Source organism: Hemicordylus capensis, chromosome 5, assembly GCF_027244095.1.
Source record: "Hemicordylus capensis ecotype Gifberg chromosome 5, rHemCap1.1.pri, whole genome shotgun sequence".
In the NCBI taxonomy this organism is placed as follows: Eukaryota; Metazoa; Chordata; class Lepidosauria; order Squamata; family Cordylidae; genus Hemicordylus; species Hemicordylus capensis.
Window position 1 is genome coordinate 56,653,101 of NC_069661.1, and position 12,806 is coordinate 56,665,906.

The 12,806-nt window shown below is 40.9% G+C and overlaps 1 protein-coding gene across 1 annotated transcript in view; it reads right to left on the minus strand.

The window, feature by feature from the left end:
- SLC7A11 (solute carrier family 7 member 11) overlaps window positions 1-12,449 on the minus strand; it is a 90,752-nt gene extending 78,303 nt beyond the window's left edge. Inside the window, exons 1-3 of the mRNA XM_053251231.1 lie at window positions 11,702-12,449; window positions 7,710-7,836; window positions 1,001-1,116 (exon numbers count right to left, since the gene is read on the minus strand). Of these exons, the coding sequence (XP_053107206.1) occupies window positions 1,001-1,116; window positions 7,710-7,836; window positions 11,702-11,978 (520 nt within the window). The 5' untranslated portion in view covers window positions 11,979-12,449. The remainder of the gene's footprint in view (window positions 1-1,000; window positions 1,117-7,709; window positions 7,837-11,701) is intronic.
- Window positions 12,450-12,806: the final 357 nt, after the last annotated feature.

Sequence of the window (12,806 nt, forward strand, 5' to 3'; positions counted from 1 at the left end):
TATGCTGTACGAGCAGACAGATGGCTGTACACTCATACATGTGTTTGCAGGAATCACTGTACTTGTAATTACTGCACCTGTAACGTGAACCTGGGTACAAGCCCTTCAAATGCATGGCGCAGATAGGGAGTCTACTTCTGTATCTGTGTTCAGCATAACATGAATGACTGTTCCTGCATACAACAGCTCTGTACCTATGTACACTGTACACTCATTGAACAAGTGATGATAATGAGTGAATGGGCCTCTAGATTCACTTATATGTATTACGTATTTTAAAGAGTTTGTATGTGGATGTGTTTGTGCAAAAGAAAATTATACTTCCTAATTACCTACGGATACCAAATTTTGCTTTTACAACTTTTTGCCACTGAATTTAGCTGAATGAACTACTTTTTATACCTGAATATGCTGGGAGGAAGGTTTTTTTTTAATTATCTTTTGGAGCAGAAATTCTGAATATAATCCTCAGATTTTATCTGTTATTGTTCTGAACAGATTTTTCATACTTAATAATCAGATCAATAATTCAAAAGCAACATCATGCCCGAGAAGCAGATTTTTCTCAGATTCAAATTTACTATTATTCAAATTTACCATATATGGTAATTAGTCAATAAAATTAATATTTGAAGTTGAAATCGTACAAATTTCAACATGTTATTTTATTTCACTTTTTCCAGCACATGAATAAAACATGCAGAAATTCTATATTTAATTTCTTGAATTTGCCTAGAAGTATAATCTATGTAAAATAATATTTCCTGGTCAATGATGGGCTTCACCTACTAGTAGTTGCAAGGTATCTACAAGAATAATCTATTTTGAGATCACGGGAACAACTCAGAGTATGTACATGCTTTCATTTTAATTTGCATTACATTGGTCATCAAGCAGAAATTAATGCAGCTGAGCTAGGTGAATACACTGAACGCAGAATGTATTCTAATTTTCTTCTGCTTCATCATCTGCCTCTTTCCCCCTAAAATCTGTTACTTACTGATTCCCACGGCTGTAATAAGTTTTATAGCAAGATCTGGGATTTCACACTGCATAAAAAATGGTTCCAAAATGTAACGTCCAAATGCCAGGGATATCACTGCTGTGGCAGCAGGGCTACAGTAGAGAAAGAGAAAGCAAGAACAGAAAGAATGGTCACTTCACAAGTGAACAGAAAAGTTATTTATGCAGTGCTACACAGAGTGCAAAGCTTGTAAAACAGATTAGATGACATCAATCAAAACAAAAGATTAAGATCACAAATAGCTGATATCTTAACACCAAGCAGAAATTATGATTGATAACAATATCTGCACATGCAAATAAATACAAGACGCCCAACTATTTATTTACTTGAGGATTTTGCGCATTTCCCCTCCCAGTTTCTGTGCTGGGGTGAAACAGCTTTCTAATTACTAATGGCTTAGGGCTGATCAGACATTGCAGCAGCAGCAAAGAAAGTTATTTCTATAGGCTCCATGAAAACATTTCTTGGTGGCAACCTTTCCATTCATACAGTCAAAATATATGTCCCAGATCTTATTATTTCAAAAATATATATATATTGTAATTGTGACTGTTAGAATTATCCTGGCACAATCAAGCCAATATAAAGATGAGGAGCATTTCCAACATTCCTCCATTAGCCCTGAACATTCTGCTGCTTATAAAGTCAAACGTATCTACCCAATTCCTCTGAAATCGTACACACATCAACTAGGGGGCAAGAGATACTAACCCTCCAATTTGGTGCAAATCTGTTGCAGAATGGCTGGGATAAAGCAGTTTCGTTTCTAACTCCTAAAAAGAGGTTTCAAAGTTTGGCAACCTTTCTTCACCACAGATAGTGAGGCGGGTCTCATGATCAGTGAGACCTGCTTTTGCCGATTTTGTGGGGAGAGCGGGCTAAGCCCACTCTCCCTGCACGCAAGCATGACTGCCGGCTCTGGGACTCATCAGATGTGCCCTGACCTCCCTCCATTCTGCCAGTGGAACAGCAAGGTTTGGCCCCTGTCCCACCTACACAAGGAAAAGAGTGATGTCAACAACAATGGCACACAAATTTTGGCATTCTGGCATTTTTTTGACATTTCTGCAACAGATCAGAGGCCTGTGGCACCAGCACAACCTAATGTAGATGCAAGCAATCTAGTTTGAATAAAAATATTGTGACTTCTAGCATCATCATTATGATCCAATCTTAATTGAAAAGAAGTCCAGAGAGAGAGAGAGAGAGAGAGAGAGAGAGAGAGAGAGAGAGAGAGAACAAACCTGTCCTGTGCCCATCTATGAGGTCCTCAAAATACAGGCACAACATAGATTTGAAGGGGAAGCATAGTATACCTGTGCGTGTGTGCTCTGCGGAAGGGTTAGTGGGGTTAGGGTTAATTTTTGCCATGGCCTCAGAATTCTGCAGTTGGGGGTGGGGGTGAGGGGTAAATGGGCACAGGGAGGAGGCTAGAGTCTGTGCCTTCCTGCCCACTCAGAGCCTATAGCCTGCTGGGCAGAGAATATTAATACTGCTATATTATGGGCACAGAGAGCTGGAGAACAGGCTTCTGTTTTTTAAAAATGCAAAAAAAAAAAAAAAGAACCTTTGGAATGGGGAAAAAGACAGAATTGTTTTTTTAAAACAATGAGGCTACACTGTGCTTCTAACCACCTACAAGTACTAGCTAACGGGGATCCCTCCCACAAAGAAACCCTGTTTAAACTTCTTCTATACTGAACAACTCAAAACTTTTTAAATTCAATTGCAACCCCAAACCTCCCTCCAAACAGGAAAAAACCCCAAGGATACAGAATTCCAGAGGGGTGTGTGTGTGTGTGTGTGTGTGTGTGTGTGTGTGTGTGTGAAAATGGGGTACACTCACTCAGTCTAGGGCTTAACCCATGTTGTGTCCAGCTGTTCACTTCTGTGGTCTGGTCTCTGAGTCTACTCTTTCTTCTTCAATCTTCTTCTTAACTTCAAGAAGTCAAGTTTCTCTTCCAACACTGCACTTCCAGAGCACAGACAAGCTCCAACAAGAGTGCAAAGCACACACACTTTGGAGAGTGGGAGCACCAATTCAGGGGCAAACATTGCAGCTGCAGATTGCTAGGAGCACCCATGGACTGGATGTCGACCAATAATATCATCTAATATGTGTTTGCGCATTATGAGGCGGGTCTCACGATCCGTGAGACCCGCTTTTTTAGAAACTGTGGGGAGAGCGGGCTAAGCCTGCTCTCCCCGCAGACAAGTGGGCAGGGAGCCCTGGGCGGCCGGATCAGCCACCTACATGGTTGCGGGCTCCATGACAGAGCTGACGGGGGTTGGGGAAGCGGGGGCCGTGCGGCCCCCACAAGCCCCAGTATGCCCTGCGCGAGTGCGCAGGGCATACTGGGGAGACCCCCGGAGCTGGGAGGCGGCTTTTCGCCTCCTGGCTGGGGGTCTACTCATGAGTAGGTGCAGTGCGAAGGCGCGTCGCGGCTACTCACAATTGTAAAAAGCAGGTTTGCGGAGCACTTGCTCTGCAAACCTGCTTTTTACCAGGGGTTCCAGAGCGAGTTACCCGCTCTAGAACCACCGGGCTCGCAGCCGAGCCCAGCGGTTCTGATGATTAACAAAAATCGGGCTAGGCTCTCCTAGCCGAATTTTTGTTAATCATGAGAATAGCCCCTATATTTGGTTAGGTCAGCATTTGATAAATTCATAGGAACTAATAGGGAACAACTTTTGTAACACTACCAATTAGCTTCTAGCAGAAATCCAAAGCATTATTTCAAAGTGATTTTCATCACTCCATGTTTAAACAGGCATATCTCCCAAATCAGAGGCGTATCTAGGGAAAATAGCGCCTAGGGCAAGCACTGAAATTGCGCCCCCTGTCCAAGCATCTGACACCCATCTTTCAGATAACTTTACCATAATATCTGCTGAAGAATACAAGTCAAGCTCGTTAATCTTTTAATATTTAAAAAACTATTTAGCAGTGGACGTAGCCAGACCAAAAAATGCTGGAAAACTACAAATTTCAGTATGCTGGGGCTCATGAAATACCCAAATACTAAGTGGAGGTGTACTTGGAAAACTAAACAGAAGTGCCTGTCTAATTCTCCACTATGTATTGTAGCATCACCATTACATAAGTTTTAAAAATAAATGGAGAATTTGACTTTTCCCAGATACTCTGTAAATAATTAAAGGATATGCAGAGTAAACTGTGTCACTGCTTGGAATATATTCTAGTCTTTCAGAAAGACAGTTAAAATGAGAGAAAGAGAGCAAGAAACTCCCAGTGGGCCTTAATATTAAGGATTTCACACTGATTCAAAGACAAACTCACCATTAATAGCCATATTAGCAAGACATCACATTTAACTCACTTATCACAAGAAGCAAAGTAAGAGCAAATGAATACAATCCTAGCTCATAAGCATCAGCTCAGTATTCACAAGCCCTGATTCTCTGTACATAGTGCCAATCTGAATATGTGTACAGTGACTTATATTATATATTATTATTTTTTTACCTTTAGTCCCTTCAGGGGGCTTCCTAAAGGCTGGGGGGTTTGCAAAGGTTCCTCCTCCCCCCACTGGCCTCTAGGGCCTCGCAGGGACCATTTGAGCATGTGCAGTGGCTATTTTTAAAAATCTTTTTTTTTAAATGGCCACTGAAAACAAAATGGCCACCGCGCATGCTCAAATGGCCTCTGCAAGGCCTGGCATGACCTAGGGCCTCACAGAGGCCATTTGAGCATGCACGGTGGCCATTTTGTTTTTGGCAGCCATTTTTTTAAAAATTAATTTTACAAAGCCCCCCTTAAAGTGGCACCCAGGGCACGTGCCCTGCCTGCCCTACCCCTAGATACGCCCCTGTCCCAAATCACATGCCATTTTTAATGATTTTAAGATGTTTTGCCTTTATTTCCATACAATCTTTTTATGGGTTTGATGTGGGTCAGCATTTGGTAACTGATTCAGAGGCTTAGTGTGGCCAGGAAAATGACTCATTTGAAAAAACTTCAAATTCATAGTGACTTAGCACTTCAGTTGCTTTTAATCATGTCACTGCAGCATGTTACGTATGTGAATGTAGCAATAATATCAACTCAATCAGTTGTCTGGGTTGGCTGGGCAGGGGGAAAGGAAATGAGGAAGTATATTTGTTTCACTTCTGAGAATTAATTTTTAGTAATATGATCTTATCAGACACAGAATTAGAGTAAATAGATCAAGAGGCTAAATGAACTACAGGTAAACGGATTAGCTACCTAGCCACTTAAACTCTGTCTGTTTGTATGGATATAATAGCTACCAAAACACCAGTCACTTACTAAGTATCAAGTAATTCCCACAACTGAACATCATGTTATTTGATATTATAGTAGACTAGCAGTGCAAATTGTTCTTTACAGATGGGCAGCTGAGACTCTTAATGGAATATCTCTGAGAAAGAGAAAATACTAGTAGTGCTGAACCAGTTTAGCCAGCTCTACATCTTTTCCACACAGTGAATAAGATGGTAGAGGAAGCATAATATTTTCTGATCACCCAGGACAACAGCATTCAAACTGAGTCTAAGACAGATTTTCACATAATACTGAAGAATACCACAAGTGAAGTTTTTTATTTGTTTAGGACACACATCCACATGAACAGGCACTGATCAGTCAAACCTGTCAGTCATCCTCCTCTTTAACTATTGTTGATATATTGTCCTAAACCACCCACCCACCTACACTTTCACAACTCACAGTGCTACCACAGCCTGCCAGACCCAACCCACTAGTACTCAATGCACTACAATATACATATCACATTTACCCTTTTATCAGAGAAAGCAGAACATTAATTAATTTAGAAATAACTACATAAATATCTGTTCTCCAGTGATATTGGCTGACATATTAAGTTGCACAATAGTACTACTCAGGAGTTACCCCAAAGCAGGGATTACCAACCTGTGTTACTCCAGATGTTGCTAAACTACAACTCCCAACATCCCAGCCACAATAAATTGTAACTGGGGGTGATGGGAGTTGTAGTTCAGCAACATCTGAAGCACCACAGGTTGGGAACTCCTGCCCTAAAGCATGGATTCTCAGTGTTGGGTCCTCAGATGTTATTGGACTTCAACTCGCATAATTCCCAAACAAAGGCCACTGAGGCTGGGGATTATGGGAGTTGAAGTCCAATAACACCTGGGGACCCAACGTTGAGAATCCCTGCCCTAAAGGACTACAGTGGTCCCTCAACTTACAAACTACTCAACATAAGTATTTTTCGAGTTACAAACGGCAGTTTTAGATCCGGTTTTAGATGCGGTTTTTTCGACTTACAAATTTTTAGATGGGGTTTCCTCGACTTACAAATTTTTAGATGGGGTTTCCTCGACTTACAAATTTTACATGCGGTTTCCTTGACTTGCCTGCCTGTTTACTGCCTGTTTATTCTTGAAAAGAAATGTTCCTGTGCAGTTTGCAAGCCTTACTGGGGGTCTGGGTCTTTTTTCTAGGCTCCGGAACGCATTAATCCGTTCCCAATGCATTCCTATGGGAAACCGCTTTTCGACTTACGAATTTTTCGACTTACAAATGTGCATTCGGAACGGATTAATTTCGTAAGTAGAGGGACCACTGTACTTAATTTCAATAGGACTTCCTTCAAGTATTTTAGTCAGGCTGTCAGCCACTGGGCTTGAAAATGCATTGAAAACTATTACCTGCTGCTTCCTATTTATTAGGGGTGGGCACACAGCTCAGTGGCAGAGCACCAGAAGATCCCAAGTTCAATCTACAGCATCTCCAGGTAGGGCTGGGAAGGAGAACTGCTCCCAGTTAGTGTAGACACTATTGAGCTATATAGACCAATGGTCTGACAAACAGCTTCTTAGGTTTCCTGTGTTTACATGCATTTACCATGATCTTCTACACACATCACACCCTCTATGTGCATTTGCACATAGATGTGCATTTGCACATGTACATTTGCACATTTTGTTTCCTTTCTTATTGGCAGAAATTTGCTACTCATACCACTGAGCCAAATTTTAAGCTTGTCTGAAGAAAGACCTACAGAATTGGAAATAAAGTAAAAATTGCAAGTGCACATAGTAGGTGCAAATAGTAAGTTATTGCTTTAAATAAATCCAGGCTTGGAACTCCTCAGTCCTAAGTGTAATGCATGCTCATTTTTATGGGGCTTACTTGCATGTAATAATAACCACATTTCAGCAGATTCCCTGATGCACCCACAAATGGCACATTTGTATGCACCCACAAATGGCACTCAAATGTGCCTTTTGTGGGTACATCAGGGAATTTGCTGAAATGTGGTTATTATTACATGAAAATAAGCCCCATAAAAATGAGCATGCATTACACTTCAGACTGAGGAGTTCCAAGCCTGGATTTATTTAAAACAATAACTTACTATTTGACTTAATTTACACATATGTTTAATATTCTCTGTGAACTTTCTAGATCCAATGAAATAAAGTATTAAACTGTGCATTTTAAAGTTCCTTAATTTTTTTTAATAGAGCAAGTAATCTTTTTGTGTTGCCCAACAATGTAAAAATGTAAAATCTTTGGAAGCAGAAGTACAGATTAGGGAACAGAACATATCTGACCATGTCCGCCCACCTCGTATATAATTTTTTTTTTTTGCCTTTTAAAAGCCTCCTGCCAGAAAAATGACCCCCCAAAAAGACAGAGCTGACTTACCGTATGATGAGCAGTTCTACCCAAACTCTTACAAAAGCAGGGAGTGGGCCAAAGGCTTCTAGGATGTATGTATAATGCCCACCAGATTTCTTGATACTTGTTCCCAGTTCAGCATAACAGAGAGCACCTATAGGAGTGTAGTTAATATAAAATGTAGCTTTGAAAATACAGATTAATCACTTTCATATTTTGGCATATTGGTTAGAGTGTTGGACTAGGACTGGGATGACCCGAGTTCTAATCCTCATTCAGCCAAGAAGCTCACTGGGTGACTCTAGGCTAGTCAAATATCTTCTAGCCTAAGCTACCTCACAGGGCTGTTGTGAGGATGAGGATAAACATAACCATGTACCTCTGGGCTCTTTGGAAGATGAGTGGGATATAAATGTAAAATAAAATAAATAATAATAATAACTAAGAAGAGCTGAGCAATTCTTTCAACAATAACCATAATTTTATGAAATTTATCAGCATACGTACATACAATCAAATGATGTGTTTATAACCAATAATTGTTCTTTGAAAACCATCTAATAGTAATACTACGGCCGATATGTGAACCAGTATTCTGGATTGAATGGATCTTTGGTCTGATCCAGTGTGGCTCTACTTAGGTTTCTATTCCTCCTCTAAAAAGGGGTGGTGGACAATTTTCCCCTCAGAACTGGACCACACAATTAAAAACGGAGTTGCAGAAAGCATGCACATCCAGAAATCTTTCCTGAACATTCCGACATCCTCCCAGTGCACGCCTTTATTGTAGGGGGGAGGGGAGGAGTTTATCCAAACCACCGCTTTATACACAACCCAAATACACTTAGATTTAATTATTGGCCTTCAGAACAAGTAAAAGAGAGAGAGAGAGAGAGAGAGAGAGAGAGAGAGAGAGAGAGAGAGAGAGAGAGAGCGTGCAGCCTAAGCGAAATTCCCAACTATTCCCCACTGGTGCACTGGGGAAATAGCAATCTTTGACACCATCCCCTTCCCCAGAAAGCCCTCTGTACCAATCAAAAATATGTCCCAAAGGTTGCACAGTCCTTGGGGAATATTTTCAGGTGGCACACAGAGGGCTTCCTGAGGAAGGAGAGGGCATAAAAAATTGATGCTTCCTCAGTGCACTAGTGCAGATATTTGGGAAATTCTATTAGGCTGCCCTCTCACAGCACCTGTAATTCCTTGCTCTGAATGTCAGTCACCATTTGGGTTCCATGTGGTGCTAACCCCTGCTACATTGGCAAAGAGGCACCTCTTAACATGTTGATTCTCTTTATTTAGCAGGGGGAGAGTAATTGGCCCTATCCACCCCCAGCACAGCATCCCTCCAGTGACTGTTGCTAGTGTCTATCTTATGTTTCTCTTTAGAATGTGAGCCCTTTGGGGACAGGGATCCTTCTTATTTGTTTGTGATTTCTCTGTGTAAACTGCCCTGAGCCATTTTTGGAAGGGCAGTATAGAAATCGAATAAATAATATATGATGATGATGATGATGATGATGATGATGATGATGATGTAGTGCAGCAATTTGAACAAATATAGTTCCCCACACACTGAGGATAAAGGAATGCACTGAGAAGATGTAAGGATCCAGGAAAGATATCAGGACAGGCACACTCTTGGTACCCCCTCTTCTTAATTGTGTGAACCAATCTGAGCAGAGAAAATATTGTCCAAAATGAATGGTACAGCCTCATGTGATCAATGAATGCTCTGGAGGACATCAGGACTAGGCTTGAGCCTGAAACGTTTTGGAGGCCATTATAAAGGCCTCCAAAATGTTTCGGCTTGGGGGGTGGTACTTTAAAGGCAGGGGAGGGAGTACTCATCCCTCCCGCTGCATTTCCCCTGCCGGCGTTCCATTATTTTCAACCCCCTCAGGGCGACAGTATTCCTCCCTGCCGCCCTGCTGCCCGTTGCGCATGTGCACATGCACAGCAGATGAGCGTGCGTACACACGCAATGTCCGCACACGCGATCGCTACTTCCAGCCACTTCCGCCCTTAAAGTACCACCCCCGCCAGTGCCGAATCACCGTCGGCCACATTCCTAATCAGGACAGGTGCACTCTTGGTGCATTCCCCTTATTAAGTTTGTGGCTGGTCTGGCCCTGTAAATTTGGTCCCTGTAAATTTTTAACCTAGAGTAAAATCCATACCCAATAGAATAAGTGTTAAAATTGTCATGGGAAAGTGTCTTTCATTACACTGTGGACATTGATAGTACTGACCAATAATAGTTAAAGTGCCAGCATTGTACATAATCTAATGAAATTAATTAGCAAAAGCAAATAAGCACATACTCTTTTTTTCTGAAAAATGTGAAGTCCTATTTGAAGTTCTCTTCTTAAATTAATGATCTCTAAATTAACTTCATAGAATCACATTTTAGGAGTTACACAGGGACCTTCTTTTTTAATTTAAGAATTCTCTTATAGGATCTCCTCTTGCAGAGTTCATGATGGAAAAGATGGAACACTCGAAAGGCAATGGCAGGCATATTGTAACCATAGCTGCACAGCATACATAAAGAGGATCTTTACTGTACCAGTCATTTTTGAGAAACTTTAATACACAAATGTAAATATAACATTATAAATGTACTCTTCTAGAAGGTTTTTTTGTTTCAATCACACAACAGAAAGATGTTCAAATTCAGTTAGAAGCAAATTCCATATACTTTACTACTTATGTTATTGGTTGTGAAGCTGACCCTTCAAATGTCCCTGTAGATTAGTGTTGGCTCAGGAACAATATGTTCAGCTTCTGATCAAATTCATTCTGACTTTGTCCAGCTGTATGTTTGGCAAGGGTGGATGAAGCCTTGTCTCTGATCTTTTAAGTGCACTGTGAGTTTACACAGGCTGACATTCATATGTTCCATTTTTTAAAACTAAGATTTGATGCTGCTTCCTAATACCAGAAAATAAGTAGTCTGGGCTAATAATCATGTGAGATTTCATTGAGATTAACCTATTAAGGTGATCAAGGAACGCATTGTTTGATAGATTTAAGGCTAAGAAATATGCCTAGTCTGAATGTAATTCTTTGTGTACTCTGTATAATTGAAAAAATCTTTTGGCAAAGCTGATTTTTTTTAAAAAAGCAATACAATCAATAATTTTTTTAAAAAAAAATCAGACAACTACTAATATTGACTCCCAGGGCCTAATATGCAAGCTATAGAATCTACTTTTAATGTCATGGCTCAGTGCTGGAACTACAGATGTAATAATAAAGATTTTAAAAAATTCCCCTGAGTTCCCACACATTTAGTGTTAGAAGGCAGGGGGGACCTTAACAAAATCCATAAGCCCAAGATTATTTCCCAAATGTTAGCCAAATGATGCCCTAAACATGGGAATGGGTGGGGACACTAGAAAAGCCCAAGGCCCTCTGCCGTCACCACCCCACCCTCTACCCCCAAAATTAAAGCACTGGTTCCAGATCACCATCCACTAAATCAAGGAAGACCTGGGCCTCAGAACTTCTGTTCCAGCAATATGTGTCTTCCCAGACCACTCCTCTCTTCTTGCCAACAATAGTTCAAGTTTTCACCATTTAAAACTGAATCTAACCAATGGGGAACTGGGTCAGTCTAGGTATACATTTCACAAGTGTTCTGATGAAGTCGTTCTTATCCCCAGCTGCCAGCACTCTACAAGCACGTTACAACGTGTTCTCAAAGCTCAAACAGAAAGCCAATACAAACAGCAAACTTTATGATGTGATAAAGGAGACTCCGCTCTCCAGTCACTTCAGGGAGTCATAAGAAATACCAGTCAGTCTTAAAAGTCCTTATAACACTGTGCAGCAGAGTTTTGTGTGACAATCTGTAGAGTTTAGAGTGTTTGCCAAGCGGCAAGATAAACTCCCAAATACGGGAGCAGTATTAGTTCTATGTCTCAAACCAAGCTTTTGATACCCAGTATCAAACATTTTTTTAAAAAATCTGCTGACAGCCCCCAAGGATCAATTATAAACTTTCACAAACTTACCAAAGAGCGAAAGGATGCCACATACAGTCCAGACTGTTAAGGACATTCCCACACTGCCCGTATTCTTGAGGATTCCTTTGGGAGAGATGAAGATTCCTGCTCCAATGATAGTGCCAATTATAATGGATACCCCCCTTAGAAGAGTTATTTTCTTCTTCAGCACTACCTTGTCTTCGTGGGCTGCCTTAGTGGTGTACACTGAGGGAAACTTGCCATTAGATTGCCCCTGTAGGTAGCTGCCATTACAAACTGTCGATACAGGAGGTTTCCTAAACATGCTTCAGTGCTGCCAACACACTCCAAGAAAGATTTTTTTTTTAAAGTCTCCGCCAGGCACTTCAGGTTTTTTGTTCCTCTCTCTGCCTTTGTCTAGCTAATTGCTTTCACTCGCACGCACACGCACACACACTGCCTGTAGCCTTTCAACCCACTTGTGCCAACAGGTATAAAACTCTTCAGGTATCTTTTACTTTTCCCTGCTGTCTAAATAGTAGTCAGAAACACCTGCCCCTTTACACAGCGAGCTTGTTGCTGTTCTGTCATTGGAAGTCGGGCTCAGCTTCCGCATGGTCTTATATATATAAGCTCCTGTCATACCAAGTTAGTATTGCTGAATGATGATGCAAATTCTCCAGGTTTGCATCAGCCATAGGAAAAGGCTCAAGCATTACTCAGCACTTTTCTTTTTCAACATAGCAGGATGTTGCACAATTAACCTGAGCTCTTTTGAGGGAACAAAGGAATGCTGACCAATCCTTAGTTAGAATGCTGACCAATCCTATTATCAGCACACTCTCAAATATTTAAGGAACCCCTGGTGAGAAGCAAATGTCTGTTTTAAGAGAGTCGTGCAGTTTTTAAAGGGATAAAAAGATCAAAGCTAGCCTGTCATTTTTGGGTTCTATCCAATGTTTTTTAGCCCAACAATCATAAACTAAGGTTGTGTGCATTCTTTTTGTTGTTGTTGATAAGATTTTGTCTGAGCCTAAACCAACAATATACATAAAGACCTCATTCATTTACATAAAAGAAATAGTCAACCTCTGTGCTACCCCATGTTGCCTAGCAACTCAGCAAATTCAGACAAATGGTGTCTTCATTACTC